Source organism: Macrotis lagotis, chromosome X (assembly GCF_037893015.1).
Source record: "Macrotis lagotis isolate mMagLag1 chromosome X, bilby.v1.9.chrom.fasta, whole genome shotgun sequence".
NCBI classification, from domain to species: Eukaryota; Metazoa; Chordata; class Mammalia; order Peramelemorphia; family Peramelidae; genus Macrotis; species Macrotis lagotis.
Window position 1 is genome coordinate 672393917 of NC_133666.1, and position 18563 is coordinate 672412479.

The 18563-nt window shown below is 37.1% G+C and overlaps 1 protein-coding gene across 1 annotated transcript in view; it reads right to left on the reverse strand.

Annotated features, from left to right (window-relative positions):
* Positions 1–1474: 1474 nt before the first annotated feature.
* BRAP (BRCA1 associated protein) overlaps positions 1475–18563 on the reverse strand; it is a 54965-nt gene continuing 37876 nt past the window's right edge. The window contains exon 12 of the mRNA XM_074205734.1: positions 1475–1622. Within this exon, the coding sequence (XP_074061835.1) occupies positions 1532–1622 (91 nt within the window). The 3' untranslated portion in view covers positions 1475–1531. The remainder of the gene's footprint in view (positions 1623–18563) is intronic.

Sequence of the window (18563 nt, forward strand, 5' to 3'; positions counted from 1 at the left end):
GTGTGTGTGATTAATCAGGATTTCAATCAGGTCATATCTTAGTTTTTTAAATGGCTAATATTTTCAGTGGGCACAAGGAGAGGGAAGGGAAATGGAAACATTCAAGGAATCTTTTTAGGGTGATTTTTCTTCAAAGGTCTATTTCTGTTTATGCTTCAAGTTAAATAAGTATATTTTTAAATGAATGCATTGGGCAGCTAGGTGGCACAATGGAGAGACTTACAGGCATGGAGTCAGGAAGGCCTGAATTCAAATTGGACATCAGATCTTCCTGTCTGTGGGATCTTGAAAAAATAATTTAACCTTTCTGAGTTCATCTGTAAAATGGAAATAATAATGTCTATACTCCATGGTGGTTGTGAAAATAGAATAAGATATTTTGAAGGCTCTTTGCAAACTTAAAGTTTCATATAAATGCTTTTGTCCTTGTTCAGTCCTGTCTGAATCTTCCTGAATCCATTTGGGATTTTCTTGGCAAAAACAGTGGAGTAATTTGTCATTTCCTTTTCCAAGGAACTGAATCAAACAGGATCAAAAGACTTGCCGAGGGCCATACAACTAGTAAGTATCTAAAGTCAGATATGAATTCAGGAAGATGAGCCTTCCTGACTCCAAGCCCAAGCCACTGTGCCATTTAGTTGCCCTGTACACATGCTAGCTATTTTTATTAACATTTAACATTTCAGCTCTAGACTTTGTTTTTAACCCTCCATTTAATTTCCTTCACAGTAACTTTGTATGGCACCTTTCTTCACTTTTTAAAAAAGTTTTTTGCAAGGCAATGGGGTTAAAGTGACTTGCCCAAGGTCACATAGCTAGGTATAATTAAGTGTCTGAGGTCACATTTGAACTCAGGTCTTCCTGACTCCAGGGCTGGTGCTCTATCCACTGTTCCCACCTAGCTGCCCCTAGTCCCTTCATCTTTATACATTTCCTTTTTCTTTCTTTCTTTCTTTTTTTAAGGTTTTAGTGGCTTGCCCAAGGCCACACAGCTAGGTAATTATTAAGTGTCTGAGACTGGATTTGAACCCAGGTACTCCTGACTCCAGGGCCGGTGCTTTATCCACTACACCACCCAACCGCCACTACTACGCCATCCAGCCACCCCTCTATGCCACCCAGCTGCCCCTACACTTACTCTTTAAGTTATCAGAGCACATTGAGTTTTGTTATAAAATATTGTCAAGGGTCTCATAAAAAACTCAGTGGTTTTACAAAAAAAAAGATCATTCATCTTCTCCAAACCAAATATCACTCAACAAGTTTGGAGGATAGAAAAAATGAAAACAGTGCCTACCCTCATAAAAAAGGAAACTCTATCCACCCTACTCTCTTTCCCCATTTGACCCCATGTTCAAATTTTTAATGCCCTTACAGTAAGGTTATTAAATATCAGTGAAATTTGCTTATTATGTAAAAATTCCATTGCAGTTAAGTCTACTTCGCTGTCACTCTGGAGTTTTACTCATAGTAGAAGCCCAGTGATGTCAACCTTCTGGGTGATTAGCCCCTCAGATTTCTTGCCAAGCAGCTAACAAATCAAGTGATTTGATTTTTCTCTCCTCTGGTTCTTCTCTCTTTCCCTGATGGAGGAGCTAATGAGCTGTGTACGTTCCAAAAGTCTGGAGAGCAGGAGAAAGAGTAAATATATTGAGATACTAAATAATTACTTTCAGAAATACTGAGTTGGCCATAAAGACAAAGAAAAAAATTTTATGTTGTCATTTTGTCATAGGCAAAAATATTTTTCTCTTTGATCTAAGGAGTGACCCACATAAGGCCTCAACCCTCTATGGGTGGTTTGACCTTCAGAAAGTAAACAGCTTCTCATAAGTCCAGCTCACCAGGCTGAATTTCTAGGGGAGATATTCCACTCTTCTGGCCTCCCTAACTACAAAGGAACACACGTAGACATATGGGTTAGCCAAAGTGTAACTGAGTCAATAAATATCCAGCTGTTCTTATTCTGAGACAGTCCACCTTGAGGTGATAAACGTAATTTCCTGTGCCCTGGGAGATTGTGGGATGTGATTTTTGCTAAGCCAAAAGGAAGTTCCTTCAATATGAAGAGTTGAGTTTTCTTGCCTTGGTGTCAAGAAGCCAAAGAACTGAAATGAGGAAGAGGGTAGAAGATAAAATGTTCACTAATATTCCTGAGAAGTATTTTGGTGCCATAAAAGCTGAATTTCCCTTTTCTGTTAGAAAATAGAAGTATTTAGTGGCAAGCCAGGATTGGTTGTGGGTTCTGGGTAATTAAGCCTCTTCATTCACTGTTTGGACAGAGGAAAGTGGCAGAAGAAAGAACTCGGGCTCTGGAGTCAGGTAGAAGAGCCTCAAAACCTCCTCCTGCTGCTTAATCACTAGGTGAGCTGCCCAACTCCCCTCTACCTCCATTGAAGTACACTGTTCTCACGTGTCAAAAGGGGTGCTGGACTAGATGACCTTTGGGTCTATAAGTTTGTGATGTCTCATCTCATTAAACCAAGGGCTAACCAGATAGGTCATTGTTTTTCTTTTTTTTTTAATTTGAAAATTGTATTTCAATATTCTTTTGTAATCTTATATACTTTATTTTATTCATTTAAAAACATTATTTTAAGAAGAGGCTCATAGGTTTTACCAGACTGCCAGAGGAATCCATGATACAACAAAGGTTAAAATCCCCTTGCTTTAGATTAAACATTTTTTTTTTTAGGTTTTTACAAGGCAAATGGGGTTAAGTGGCTTGCCCAAGGCTACATAGCTAGGTAATTATTAAGTGTCTGAGGCTGGATTTGAACTCAGGTACTTCTGACTCCAGGGCTGGTGCTCTATCCACTGTGCCACCTAGCCACCCCTAGATTAAACATTTTAAAGAATGTTTCGATTTCCCTCACTTGCTCCATTGTAAAGTAACCCATGGGAGTAGGTAGGTGGCACAATGGATATAGCTCTGGGTCTGGAGTCAGGAAAACCTGAATTCAACTGCGACCTCAGACCCTTATTAGTTGTGTGACCCTGGGCAAGTCACTTAACCCTGTTTTCTTCAGTTTCCTTTTCTTTAAAGTGAGCTGGAGAAGGACATGGCAAACCAGTCAAATATTATTGCCAAGAAAACTCCAAAGGGGATCACAGAGAGTCAGACAGGATTTAAAAAAAATTACCCATGCCTATCTGTAGATGACTGAGGAAAAGATAAGTTAAAGATAATATCAAAGCAAGCCTCAAGTACTTCCTTTCCTCTCTTCTTCCTTCCCCTCTCTCCTACCTGGGTTCAACTTGGCTGCTCTAGCACCCAGTTTACCAGAAAGGAAGAAATTGCAGCAGAAAAAGAGACCAAGAGCCAAATACAATAACCTATTTGAGATTTCTGAAAGAGGAAAAAAGACACATTCTGGCCAGAGGTCAGTTGCTAATGTATCATTATGAGGGCAATAGTCTCATTGCCAACTATAGCAGGAGGTCCGTATTTTTAGGGCAGAAAACAGTCTTTAAAACTCTCCCATCTTAAGAGCTTTTGTTGGTTATAGGAGCAAGAAAAGTCCTTGGAAATTCCAGCAGAATCACAGGGAAAAGTGTCCAATAAAAATACAATGTTGGTTTTGATCACTAACCCAGCAACTAATTCCAGGATTTTCAGGGATGAAACTTTGCTTAGTAGGCCTCAGAGAAAGGCCAAACTACAGTAAATGAAGGACAAATGTAGAAGAGCAGTTTCCAAAGTGTTAAGGTGCCGATAAAGCCTTCATATTTCAACAACAGTGATACAGAAGGAAATTCTTTGTCAGATGAGATGGCTATCTAGGAGAGGGGAAGGAGAAGGGTATAAGTAGAATCAAAAGTTATTGAGAAAATGTTTTAATGAATGAAACAAACAAAACAAAAAGAAGCAAAAAAAAAATGACACCGATTTCCTGGAAGCTGCTATTTTAGAAGGAAAATTACATATTATTTTCTCAAGCTAAGCTATTTGAGTTATGTTACCTTAGAAACACAAAAGGTAAGAACGTGAAAAGTCTTGATCATCTCCTGCTGCAAGAATCTTCTGGGTCCTTGCTAGCCACTCATAAATAAGCCAGTTATAAACTGTTACTTGGAAGTTTATCGATACATTTGAGAGTGGATAGATCACCTTGCCCTTCAGTAAGGTAACAGATATGAGTTTTGGTAATAAATATCAGGTTATGTAGGCAGGCTTACAAAGCTGTCTTGGGTAAGAACAGGTAGGGTCAAAAGACATGAAGAGACATTTACACCAGACCAAAGAAAATAACATTTTCTTTGTTAGTGAACATCTGTGATGCTCCCTCCTACTATGTGTCTTATTTGATAGAATAAAGAAAAGTGGGTAAATTCCTAGAACTATTATAAGTCCTGTGAGTTTTCATTTGCAATAGTAAAGAGATTGGAGGAAGGGAGATATTGAAGGAGACTTGGTGCATTTTTATAATAATAGCAAATATGGCACAAAATAAAGTTAGTTATATTCTTCAGAAATATCCACTTTTCACAATTCTATATTTGACCCTGAATTTATATATTCAAATATATGTGTGTATTAAAATCCCTGGGGCATTTGAAGATTCATAGCACTACAAAATGGCTATTTGAATACATAGTAAATTTGACAAGTAATAAAAAATTAATTAAAATATTCTAACAAAACCTCTTAACAAATTTGGAAATCAAAATTATTTCCAAAACTCAAACACACCCTGCATGAATTCTGGCACTACTGATTTAAAGAGTTGTAACTATTTGACAAAAATGTCCACACTCAAAGTGGGGAACCCAGACTTCAAGAGTAATTTTTAATGGAGACCTAAGGTGTTTCGAGTCATAGATTGAGGTATAATTAACAATTTTACAAAGAACTTAACATAGAAGATCTGAAATTAAACTTTCAGTTGTGTTTTAAATCTGATTAAAATCAAAAAGAAAAAAGAACAGGGAATAGGTTAATGCATCTTAATATTCATTTTAACAACAGACTTTTTTTTAAGGTTTTTGCAAGGCAATGGGGTTAAGTGGCTTACCCAAGGCCACACAGCTAGGTAATTATTAAGTGTAGGTACTCCTGACTCCAGGGCCAGTGCTTTATTCACTGGGCCACCTAGCCGCCCCAATTAGGATATTTCTCAAAATAAAAAGTTAACTTTGACAAAAGGGGAGCACACCCATTTGAATATGAAAGATAGTCTTTAGCCAGGAAGGCACTTTGCAAAAGTCCTCAAAGAGTAACAGTTCAGAGTTATAAAATTATAGCATTTTTTTGTGCAATGATTTCCCAAAATTTCAATCCAAGAAATTATAAGTAAATATTAATATAAAACAATATCATACAGTGCAACAAATTAGGTACACAAGACTCTAGTGTTTGATAAACCCAAAGACCCCAATTTTGGGAACAAGAACTAACTATTTGCCAAAAACTGCTGGGAAAATTGGAAACAGTATGGCAGAAACAACATCTTACAACATACAATAAGATGAAAATGGGGATGTGATTTAAATATAGAGAGTGATGCCATTAGTATATTAGGAGAGGAAGGAATAGTTAATCTGTCAGATTGATGAAGAAGGGAACAATTTATGTCCAAACAAGAGACAGAGAACATTACAAGATGTAATGAACAATTTTAATTATAGTAAATTAAAAAGGTTTTGCACAACAAAACTAAGATTAGAAGAAAAGCAGAAAGATGGGAAACAATTTTTATAGCAAGTATCTCTGCTAAAGGACTTATTTCACAACTATAGAGAGAGCTGAGTTAAATGAATAAAAACAGAAGTCCTTACCCAATAGATAAATGGTCAAAAGATATGGAAAGAAATGAAGAAATCAAAGCTAACTATAGAACTATAAAAAATGCTTTAAATCAATACTAATAAGAGAAATACAGATTGAAAACCAACTCTGAGATACTACCTCATACCTATCAGCTTGGCTAATATGACAGAAAAGGGAAAATAAATGTTGGGAAGGGAAGTAGGGAAATTAGAACATTAATGCACTGCTGGGAAAGTTGTGAACCGATCTAACCATTCTGGAGAGCAATTTGGAGCTATGGCCAATGAGTTATAAAACTGTGCATACCTTTCGATCCAACAATACCATTACTAGAGTTTTATCCCAAAGAGGTTTTTTTTAAAAAGGGCTGAGGAAAGGACCTATTTGTACAAAAAATATTTATAGCAGCGCTTTTTTGTAGTGGCTATGAATTGGAAAATGAGATATCCATCAATTGGAGAATGGAGAAACAAGTTGTGGTATGAAATTGTAATGAAACATTACTGTGCTAAATTTCAGATTTCAGAAAAACCTGGAAAGACTTTCATGAACTGATGCATTTTGAATTGAGCAGAATCAGGAGAACATAGTACACAGTAACAACAATATTGTAAGTTGATCAATTGTAAATGGCTTAGCTATTCTTAGCAATACAATGATCCAAGACAATTTCAAAGGACTCACGATGAAAAATGCTATCCACCTCCAGGGAAAGAACTGATGTAGTACAAATGCAGATTGAAAAACACTATTATTTACTTTATTTTTTTTCATGTATTTTTTCCACTTTGGGTCTGTGTCGTGTCTTCTTTCACAGCATAACTGATATAGTAATATGGTTTGCATGTTTGAACATGTATTACCTATATCAAATTACTAACTGAATCAGGGAAGGAGAGAGAAAATTGGAACTCAAAATTTTTTTATTTTTTAGATTTTTCAAGGCAGTGGGGTTAAGTGGCATGCCCAAGGCCACACAGCTAGGTAATTATTGTGTCTGAGGCTGGATTTGAACTCAGGTACTCCTGACTCCAAGGCCAGTACTCTTATCCACTGTGCCACCTAGCCACTCCGGAACTCAAAATTTTAAAAAAAATGAATGCTAAAAATTATCTTTATAGCTAACTACGGAAAGATATAGCATTAATAAACAAACCCCCCCCCCAATACTCCAATATCAGAGATTTAAAACCAGACCACACAAACTTAATGCCTGTCCAATGATATCAATTCAATTGAATACATTTCTGAGTTATTATACAAGAAGAAATAATTTTATCTGCCAATTTTCACAGACTTGTATGGAGTAATCAAGATTAACTTACTTTCTGAAGAGGAAACAAGCGTTTCTTTAAATAAAGTTCACAAATTATTAGACATGGAAATCTTATTTTCCCATTACCTAAATGAGATCTAAAATTTCCTTAAACTTTTCTTTAATATTCTACTAAATCTTAAGCTATATACTACTATTATAGTACTGATTATTTAGATACTTGACAAAAATGAGGTCTTTATATTCTCTCAATTTGGGTGAAAATCACTAGTTCTTACATGCCCAAAGGGCAACAAAAATGGTATACCCTTTGATCCAGCAATACCACTAACTGGGTCTATACCCTGAAGAGATGAAAAAGGATAAAAACATTACTTATACAAAAATATTAATAGCAGCCCTGTTTGTGGTGCCAAAGAATTGGAAATCAAGTAAAATGTCCTTCAATTGGGGAATGGCTTAACAAGCAGTGGTATATGTATGTGATGGAATACTATTGTTCTATTAGAAACTAGGAGGGACAGGAATGCAGGGACCTAAAGGGATTTGCATGAACTGATGCTGAGTGAGATGAGAAGAACCAGAAGACCACTGTATACCCTAACAGCAACAGGGGGTCGATGATCAACCTTAATGGACCCACTTATTTCATCAGTACAACAATCAGGGACAATTTGGGGCTGTCTGCAATGGAGAATACCATCTGCATCCAGATCAAGGACCATGGAGTTTGAACAAAGTCCAAGGACTAGGTGTCTGAGACCGGACTTGAACCCAGGTACTCCTGACTCCAGGGCCGGTGCTTTATCCACTATGCCATCTAGCCACCCCCCCCCTTTTTTTAAGGTTTTTATCTCTTATACTTTATGTTTCTTCCTTTAGGATATGATTTCTCTCTCATCACCTTCAATTTGGATCAATGTACAACATGGAAACAATGTAAAGATGGACAAATTGCTTTCTGTATGGGGTGGGGGGAGGGAAGTAAGATTGGGGGAAAATTTGTAAAACTCAAAATAACTAAAATTTTTAATAAAAAATAAAAAAAAAAGAAAATCACTAGTTCTATATTTTTTTCCTTGCTCAAAATTGAAACTTTCAAAGTCTAAAGGTATTTTTTCATCTTGCCAGGCAAAACTTTGCCAATTTGATTTCTTAAGAGTGTGAAAATTCAGTCTATTACAATTCTTTTAAGTGACTTAATTTTTAATTCATCTAGCCATTAAGTTCTAAATCATTCATAGTATATGCAGGAAGATAAAGGAAAACATTCTCTTTCTGGATCAAAGAAGCCTTTTTCTTTCCCAAGCTGGAGAAAAGCTGGAGAAAAGCTGGATCAGGTAGACAATAGTTTATAAAATGTCAAACTTAAAAATTGCTTCCCCTGTTTGGAAGATAAAACTTTTATACTTCCTTCAATTCCATTTGACTGTTTTCTGTCTCTCCCCAGGGAAGAGAGTATTAAATGTATGTTTTTTTGTTGTTCGGTTGTTGTTCAGTTGTGTTCAACTCTTCATGACACTACTTGGAGTTTTCCTGGCAAAGATACTGGAGTTGTTTGCCATTTCCTTCTCTAGCTCATTTTATGTATGTAGAAACTGAGGCAAACAAGGCTAAATGACTTGCCCAGAGTTACAAAGGTAGTAAGTGTCTGGGGCCAGATTGAACTCAGTAAGATGAGTCTTCCTACTCCAAACCCAGAATTCTATCTGTGCAATTATGAGTCACATAAGTTTAACACCTGGGCTGTGAGACACTCCTGAGTGGATAAACTGCGGTGTGCCTATCTGGCTGTAACCTGTGCTGATTTATTGGGGAAGTGGCTAACAAGGACCCTGAAAATCCTCATAACAATTCAGGTGACCCCAGATTCTCATCAGAAAAGGTAATTTCACCAATCTTGGAACATCTAGAGAGGAAACCTGGGGAGAACGAGCACTTTTGTGCTCTAAATTGAGAAAACTACTGAGATGGATTAATGTTTCCTGTTTCCATATTGTCTGTATTTCTTATCTAGAAAACTTCATGTTTCAGTATGAGTAGGAATAGGATTTTTCTGACCCCAATAATCTTACACCTTATTTTCTGAAAGCAAATAAGAAAACTACTTTGTTTTTTTGTTGTTGTTGGGTTTATTTTTAGGTTTTTGCAAGGCAAACGGGGTTAAGTGGCTTGCCCAAGGCCACACAGCTAGGTAATTGTTAAGTGTCTGAAAGCAGATTTGAACCCAGGTCCTCCTGACTCCAAGGCCGGTGCTTTATCCACTGCACCACCTAGCTGCTCCAGAAAGCTACTTTGTCTGATGATTGTCAGTCTGTTATTTGGACTACTGTATAGCCTGGACCATCCTTCCTATCTAAATTTTCTGTTTGGTTTCTAAGCTAAGGTGAAGTGTGAGTAACAACTTGGGAATTTCTATATGTGCCGAGTCCTAAGATCTTATAAATTCCATGGGAGAAGCTGCTAATTTGATAAGACATTAAGACTACTCCTGGATAAAGTAGGAAGATTTATAACTTTGCTTTAGTAAAGAGTTTTACCTGATTTATTTGATCATTACTTTTGAAAACTATGAAATTGTAGTGTGTATTGAAGTTAGGTCTGAGTCAAATTAGTGACACAAGACCAGAGTTTTAAAGATTTTATTTTGCATTGGGGTTAATAAGAAATATGGATATCTATTAGTCTGTAGTCTTATAGCAGCCAGTGTTTTTCTATTTTTTGTTTTTTTCTTTTGAATGAATTAACATATTCATAGTATCTGTTAAATGCCATAATATTACAATTTTTAATTTTTAATAATTGATATTCATTCCAAAATGAATTTAAATTAGAAAGGATGAATAAGATGAGGCCTCACATGAGCTTATTGTTAACTGTTATTGCAGAAAAATAATAGTATGAGAATATGAGAATATGAATATTAATAATATAATAATTATATAATTATATATAATCATATAATAATAATATTATATGTGATTATGTATAATATTATAATAACAATATAATATTAATAATAATACGAGAAAAAATAATAGTAACCCAGTCTTAAGCTGTGATTAGTGAAATTTTCCTATTTGAGGTGAAATCCCTTGGGAATATAATTTGATATTGGTCTAAGTTTGGATTTCAGGTATGACTGTCTGCACTGTCATTAAGTCAATAGTCCACTATTCAAGGAAAAGGTCATGTGCTGCCCAAAGTCTTTACAGTCTAGAACTGCTGCAGGTAGAGTTTTGAGCCTGGGAAAGTTGAAAGGACAACCTCGTATGGGCAAAAATAGGATCTTCTTTATTCAATTTTACCACGGTGTTATTTTCTTTCTGAATTGGTTAAATTCTGCTGGCTAAGATACTGTGAATAAGGTGGAACTTTCCTATATGACTGGCTATTAACTAGGACTCTTATTTGGAATTAAAAAGAGTTAATGGAGAATTTCCCCTCTTATATAAATGTCAATGCCTTGATATTGATTACATTCTTTCTTTTTTCTTTTATAGCAAATTTCTATAATCCTCTCAGATGATCAGGATAAATGCAATGTTAAATCCTTGTCTTCTAGGCCAAGACTTTAGCACATCTGCATTACTATAGTAAGATGAGGGTAAAAAATTTCAGCCATTTATCCTACAATTCTATAAATTCTAAATAGTTAACTAAGCAAGTGATTAGTTTTGGCATCTGGTTTGTTTTTTAGGTTTTTGCAAGGCAAATGGGGTTAAATGGCTTGCCTAAGGCCACATAGCTAGGTAATTATTAAGTGTCTGAGACCAGATTTGAACCCAGGTACTCCTGACTCTAGGGCTGGTGCTTTATCCACTGTGCCACCTAGCCACCCCATGGCATCTGTTACTAGCTACATATTCCCATGTTAATAAAGATCTTTTAATTTCTCACAATGCTATAGGGATAATTAGGCAAATGATAAAATTTGTGACACTAGGATGATTCTTTATCAAAACAGTCTCAGTTTCTATTCTAAGAAAAGGAATATCAGCTAAGTTAATTCTATCTGAAGGATGGTCTGTAGTCTATTTTAAAAAGAGAGATTCATTTTTTGGCCAGGAGTTTTGTTCATTTTAAACTTCACTAAAGGTTGAAAATGTTTTCAATGTATTTATATGCTATCCTGGAACTTTTTGTTACAAGTAAAGTCAAGGGGGTGGCTAGGTGGCACAGTGGATAGAGCACTGGAGTCAGGAGTACCCGAGTTCAAATCTGGGCTCAGACAATAATTACCTAGCTGTGTGGCCTGGGCAAGCCATTTAACCCCATTGACTTGGGTTTTAGAGTTCATATTCTTATAAAAGTGCTGTTAATTTCTCAGTAGAATGGGAAGATTGAATAATGTCAATTATAAAAAAATCTGAGTTTATCTGAGTTTTCTATATATCAGCATGAAAACTGACCAATCAAAATGGTAAATTCCCTGATCTGAAAGGTTCCAAATTTCATTTTCTATTAATAGAAACAAGTTTAACTTGGTTCATGTTGAGATATATGTATATATATATATATATATATATATATATATATATGTATTTATAGGCAAAGCAATGGAGTTAAGTGATTTGTCCAAGGTTACTCAGCTAATATCAGGTGAGACTGGATTTGAACTCAGGACCTCCTGACTCTAGGGCCAGTGTTCTATCCACTGTACCACTTGGCTTCCCCAAGGTGTTCTTTTAGTAGAAATGAAAATCTCTCCAAGTGACTTGGACTAGAGAACTGCTCTGAGACTATACCTAACTACAAGACTACATAGGATGTTTTCAGAGGAACAGATTTGAAATTTGCTTCACTTGCCTCCACCTTTTTCCTTGTATTTATTTGTAATTCATTTACCTAAGGGGACTGTCTCTATTGATTTTGTCAATGTGTCCTCCATCTTTTTTTCCCCTTTACTTTGAAATTTGGCCCATGCAGCTTTAATCTGCTAATTAGGATTGCATCCTCTAGGCTGTAGTCTATAAATTTCAGATGATAGCCCAGGATGGCTAAACCCCTATAAGAACTTCCCTGCATCCCCTGGATTCCACATAAGCTCTAAATAAATCATCTCCTCCTCAAGGAATGGACCCAGTGAGGCAGGGACATCTCTATGGCCCCCATTAGCCTGAAGCAGTTACCAGAAGATGAGATATTCTTCTCTGTTCCCCAAATGAATGCCTTAAAGGAGGAAATGATGAGATCACTGAACCTCAGTGAAGGACCCTGCCCCCAGGCATAAGACAAACTACCTATCAATAAAATAATAAATTCATGCCCTAGTCTGAAAAGATCTCTGAAAAATCTCTGAGCTACTACCCCTCATCTACATGTCCCTGATTATTTTATCTTCCTGCTTCTTTTAAAAGCTCACCCTCTCCTCAAATTGAGTTGTTGGGAATCCAGTCCATTCTTAGGGAGAATGACCCTAAGACCCTAATTTGACCCCTCAAATAAATACCTTCACTTGACTTGGAGAAAGTCTAAATCTGAATTCTTTTGCTTTTTTTGTTGAGTGACTTGGCCAAAGTCACACAGCTAAGTAATTATTAAGTGTCTGAGGTCAGATTTGAACTGAGGTCCACCTGACTAGCTGCCCCATCTTTTGAGAGATGAGCAGCATCTTTAACCTCAATAGTGTATGTCCAAATTCCATTTATTTATTGTTTAGGGCTCAAGGACATTCCTTCTGTAACTTTTTGTTGACTGAAAACTTGGCTCCATTTTACCTAAACTTGATTTATGGAGTAATAATGCTACTTTTTTTTTTGACAAAGGAAATTTTAAGCTACCTGAAGTGATTTCATTATTTGTCAGCTATACTAGTGATGTGCAAGTCTCCTCAATCCATTGGGAATCCTCTAAATTTGGTTTATTCTTTAACCTGACTTAGTTTACCTTCACAAATTGATCCCTCAGACTATGAGACATAGAGAAAAGTTTGTCACCAATGTGACCCTTTCCCCTCCTTAGAGGAATTCAATCAAGCTCTAGACTAGTTAGGTAGGCAGTGAGGAGGATACTGAGTTGGGATATTTTAATCATAATCCAGCTTTCTGCTTCACTCATTGGCTTATGGCAGTTTGAGAATGTTGGGCTTTACTAAGCCTAAGAGAAAGAAATTGATGGTTATTATTTATCCTTTATCATGTTGTTCAGAAGACTTATTATTATATTATTTAAATCTAACAGTGGATTGTCTAACATCAATAACACAACAAGAATGTGTTCAGAGATGGTTACAAGGATTCCCCCAGGCCCTGAACCTTCCCAAAACAACTCCACCCAAGCTTGTATTTTGGGTATTCTTTGTGTCTTGGCTTTGCTCAAATTTTATTGAATATTTACATTTATTCATATCCATCTCAAGCTACATTGCTTTCAAGTGATCCTCTGGGAAAAATTGGTTCATGTGCTTGTTCCCTTGTCTAAATCCATTATAATGTAAGTCTTCCAGAGCTTGGAAGACATATAATCCTTCTGGCTTGCTCTTCTCCACCAAATGAATTAATACATTTTTTTCAAAAACTATTTTGGATTTTGGGGGTTTTATCTTGTGAACAATATACTGAACTCTTAAGGACTAATAGGAAAATATGCTACCCACCTCATGGTTGAGAGGTAAAAGTCTCAGAATGCAGAATGAGTCAAATATTCTTAAAACATGACTAATGTGAATATTTGTTTTGCTATGTGTATAATGGGCTTTGTTTTTCTTGAATTCTCAGTGAGAAGAATTGGTATGGGAGTGTGAGGAGAATCACAACTTGTTTAAAAGAAATAAAATATTTTTAAAGAAAATGACCCCAGGGCAGTTAGGTGGATAGAGCACTGGATAGGTCCTGGAGTCAGGGGGACCCCAAGTTTAAATTTGACCTCAGACACTTAATAATTATCTAGCTGTTTGACCTTGGGCAAGCCACTTAACCCCATTGCCTTGCAAAAACAAAAACCAGTTAAAGAAAATGACCCCAAATTGAGCTTTTAAATTTGGGTTTCAAGACCCTGTAATTTTACCATAGTCTTGAAGACTAGCCTGGTAATAACAATAACGAAGTGTTTAATTTATATGTGTTCTTTCATTTAATCTTCACAAGAACCCTGTTGGGTATTATTATTCCCATGAGAAAGTTGAGGCAAAGAGAAGTTAACTTGCAATCATATTGCTAGTTTGAAACAAGAAGATAGAGTGTTGGACCTAGAATAGGAAAACTTGAATTCACATCTTGACTCAGACACTTCTTAGCTGTCATGATGCTGGCTAAGTCAAATCATTTAACCCAGTCTGCTTCAGTTTCTTTCTTCATCTGTAAAGTAGCAATAATAATAGTACTTCCCTCCCAATATTGTTGCCTGTTCAAATCCTTTGAGTATATATCAATCGGAGAATGACCTTCATTCTTATAAATTTGACTCAGTTCTCTATATTTTAGAAATGAATCCTTTATCAGGAACATTAACTGTAAAAATTGTTTTCCATCTTTCTGCATTTCTTCTAATCTTAGTGTTGTTTTTGCAAAACCTTTTAAATTTATTATAATTAAAATTGTTCATTTTACATGTCTCTTCTTTGGTCATAGATTTTTCCCTTCTTCATAGGTCTGACAAATATTACTCTTAGGATTCTAGGGTGGTGGGCAATCTACCTGTAGCTTATGAGCCCCAGTGATATCCTTAACAATCAGCCAGAAGATTCAACTAGCTAATTAGAAAAGGTATTTACTCAAATAGCATAGAGTAATGATTAAAAACCCCAAACTCTGGGATACGCTCTTTCTAACACACATAAAGTCTGAGGAGGGAAGAGTGAGAATGAATTTAAGCACAATAGTAATGAGGCACACATGTAGGCAATCAATTCCTAATTCTGGATCAGAAGGAGCCTTGAAAACCTTGCTTTCCCCAGAGAATCCTCAAGAACTTCACTGTAGAAAATAGTTCCCCGGTTGGGCTGGACTCTCCTAGGCTGGGTCACTCAGCTGCTGGGCCCTTCATAGAGTGGGATATTTGTTAGTTGAGGCAACCCACTAGCTCAGCCCTCAATGGCCGGTTGAAGTCTTTATCACCCCCCCCCCCCCAGCCTATGACTTTGCTGGACATCATAGTGTTCTTTTCAGCTAAACATTACATTATTCTTAAAGAATTAGTTTCCACAAGGGTAAGTCCCCTTAGCCTTAGAATTGGCAGAAATCTTTTCTCCCTTGTTCTGAGGTTAGTCACCTCTGAGTAGGACTTGGAAGAGGTCTTGTCTTTCTGGTTTAACTATTTTTGGTTCTGAGCAAATTTCCTCAGGAAGGCAGACTACCTTTACTTATGGTGATCAGATGGTTACAATTCCTTGGAGGTCTCTAGCAGAGGAGTAACTAGGGATAAAAAAAAAAGTTGGTGCCCTCCAAACAGATTCATTATGTCTGGTGCTTTATTCCTGTGCAGCTGAGCTTTTCAAGTCAGAGGCCCTTTCTAAGGTTCCGGGTGCTTCCTTTCAATCTGGAGCTGCTTCACTTTCAGATTGTAATGTGTTTATTTTTCTCCCTTCTGCATGTCAGTCTTGCTACATTCAAAGGAGACACGTCCTTATACCAGAATCAAATCAAGTAATATATGCAATGTGCTTTGCAAACTTTAAAACACTATACAATTACAGTTTATTAGTATTGCCATATTAATTGGTTCAGGCAAAACAACTGACCCTTAGCTCTTCCCATGTACAACAGAGACCAAAAGGCATCGGTTTCACCCTATGCTGCATTAGGATAAAACTATTCCAGTTCCACTAGCCTTATCAATAACTGAACAATAGTAGGATTATTATTTTTTTTTTAGGTTTTTGCAAGGCAAATGGGGTTAAGTGATGCCCAAAGACCACACAGACAGGTAATTATTAAGTGTCTGAGGCTGGATTTGAACCCAGGTACTCCTGACTCCAGGGCCAGTGCTTTATCCACTGCGCCACCTAGCTGCCCCTAATAGTAGGATTATTAAGAATCAGTAACCTTTATTCCCACCTGGGAGAAAAATTCTCAAGGATGTCACATCAAAAGGTGAAAAGAAAATGAGCTCTTAAAAGTTCATCTAAAAGACAGCTTTCTCCTGAGAGCCATAAAAGGAAGATACATGGAAAGAGCAGATAAAGGGGGACAGGGTAGATATTATCAATCTTTGAGATTGTTTTGATACAGTAAAGCAGTGATTCATTCTTGTTTACAACTATTATAGGACCAAAGCAACAGTTGGGAAAGAGGAACATTAGGAAGAGAAAGAAAGAAAAGCCAAAACTTTTTTTTTGTAGTTACTATTGCTGACTGATTGCCTAAAAATCCAGGAGCCCAGCCAAGGAGAAAAGTGCAGGGTTGGCAGGGCTCTGTGGTACACTGTGTCCAGCTTACAGCACAGTGCCCTCCAATGTCCAGTTGGAGTGATTGCTGGCAGTGGCCCCAAGCCGTAGTATGTTCCCACATAATTAAAGGCAAATGTGCAGGCTGAAGCCGGGGTGGGGAAGGAAGGAAGGAAATTAGAGAAGGGGAAAGGAGTGAAGGATGATTATCTGGCTGCAGAATCATGTGCAACCCTCAGATGGTCCTGGGAAGGATTGAAGTCAGTCGGTGCTGACTTTTTGCAGCATGGAAATAAATGTGACTTTCTTTTTAATCTGAACAATTTTTTTGTTTGCTTTAGGAGCAAATGAGGTGTCTTGGAAGGTTCTCAGAGGCCTTTTAGTTATTATAAGACAAAGTGTTTTTAAAGACTTTGAAATTCCAAGTTCCTGTGGTTAGTTAGTCTGCTAGAATAACTGGGAATACAGTTCAGGTCTCTAGTAAAAGAATGTTCATGGAAAATGCTTTCCAACCATCTGGCTGTGAAAAGTCACAATTTGAAATATTGGAAAATAAACTTTATTTCCCCTGGGTCTGTGATGGTATGACTACAGCTCCTTAGAAGTGCCAATTATTTGTATTACTAATTTTTTTTAACTAGGTTATTTCATGTCATTCATCCCTCTGGTCCAGAAATTAATAGTTCATTCCCTTTAGTGGGAACTGGAGTCTCTTTACAATAAGTGGCATGGAAATATTATAAAATGATATCCATAGGAGATTTCTTAAGTTGTTGGATGCTTCTCATACTCCTAATGTAGAAAACTAAAAACTAAGTGCAGCTAGGCAGTGCAGTGGATAGAGCACTGGGTTTGGAGTAAGGAAGACTCATCTTCCCGAGTTCAAACCTGGCCTCAGACAAGCCATGGGATCCCAGGCAAGTCATTTTGCTCTGCTTGCTTTGTATTCCTCTTCTGCAAAATGAGCTAGAGAAAAAAAAAAAAACGGCAAACCATTCTAGGTTCTTTGCCAAATTGAGTTATGAAGAGTTGGACATGATTGAAATGACTCAACTACCAATTTTCAAAGTCAGTTGCCCTTTTGTGTTGTAGGGAGAAAGGGGCGAGTTCTGGTAACTGTGATTCATACAATGCCAGAGGTACAAGGATTTGTAGAGATGGGGCTTGAACCTTGCTCAAGGTGAAGTTAGAAATAGGACAGGGGCATAACTCTATTCATTCCTCAGCCAATCAATCAGGAAATGTTTATGGAATGCCTATAGTATGCTAGAAGGCAGCTAGGTGGTGAAGTGGATAGAACACTGGCCTTGGAGTCAGAAGGACAGGAGTTCAAATCCAACCTCAGACACTTGATTCTTACTAGCTGTGTGACCTTGGGTAAGTCACTTAACTCTGTCTCGCATTCAGGACCAGCTCCAGTCATCCTGATTCTTATCTGACCACTGAACTCTGGAAAAGAAATTGAGGCTGGTAACTTAGCAGAGCTCCCCTCACTCAAATCCAGTTCATGTGCTTGTTGTCATGGCGTCCCCTCCCTGATGTCATGGTCTTCTTCCAAAATGAAGAACAAACATTATTATGAAGGGTAAAACGCTACGCTATGCTAGACTCTGTGCTTGGTGGCTGTCCCTCATGCCTAGGGGACTCTAACTTCTTCAGATAAATCTCAACTAACTTCTGATAAATCTTTTTTTTGTGTTTTTTTATTTTATTTTTTTATTTTTATTGTTAAGGCAGATTTATAGTCAGAACACCAGAACATACAAAGCTGTAGTCACAACTCTTTACATTAATAAAATATACTTGTTTACAAGTAAACAAAATACCCCTCCCCCCATGAATATAGATAGACTTGCTTGGGCAAAAAAAAAAAGGGGGAGAAAAAAAATTAAAATTAAAAAAAATAATAGTAATAATTGTAGGTATGGCCAGGTGGTGCAATGGACGAAGCACCAGCCCTGGAGCCACGAGCACCCGAGTCCATATCCAGCCTCGTAAACTCAATAATCACCCAGCCATGTGACATGCAAGCCACCCAATCCCCACTGCCCTGCAAAAACCAAAAAAGAAGAAAAAAAAAAGACCCCAAATAAAATAAAATAGTAATAACAGTAGGGGTGGCTGGGTGGCAGTCAGAGCATTGGCCCTTGAGCCAGGAGCACCTGGGTCCGAATCTGGCCCCAGACACCCAA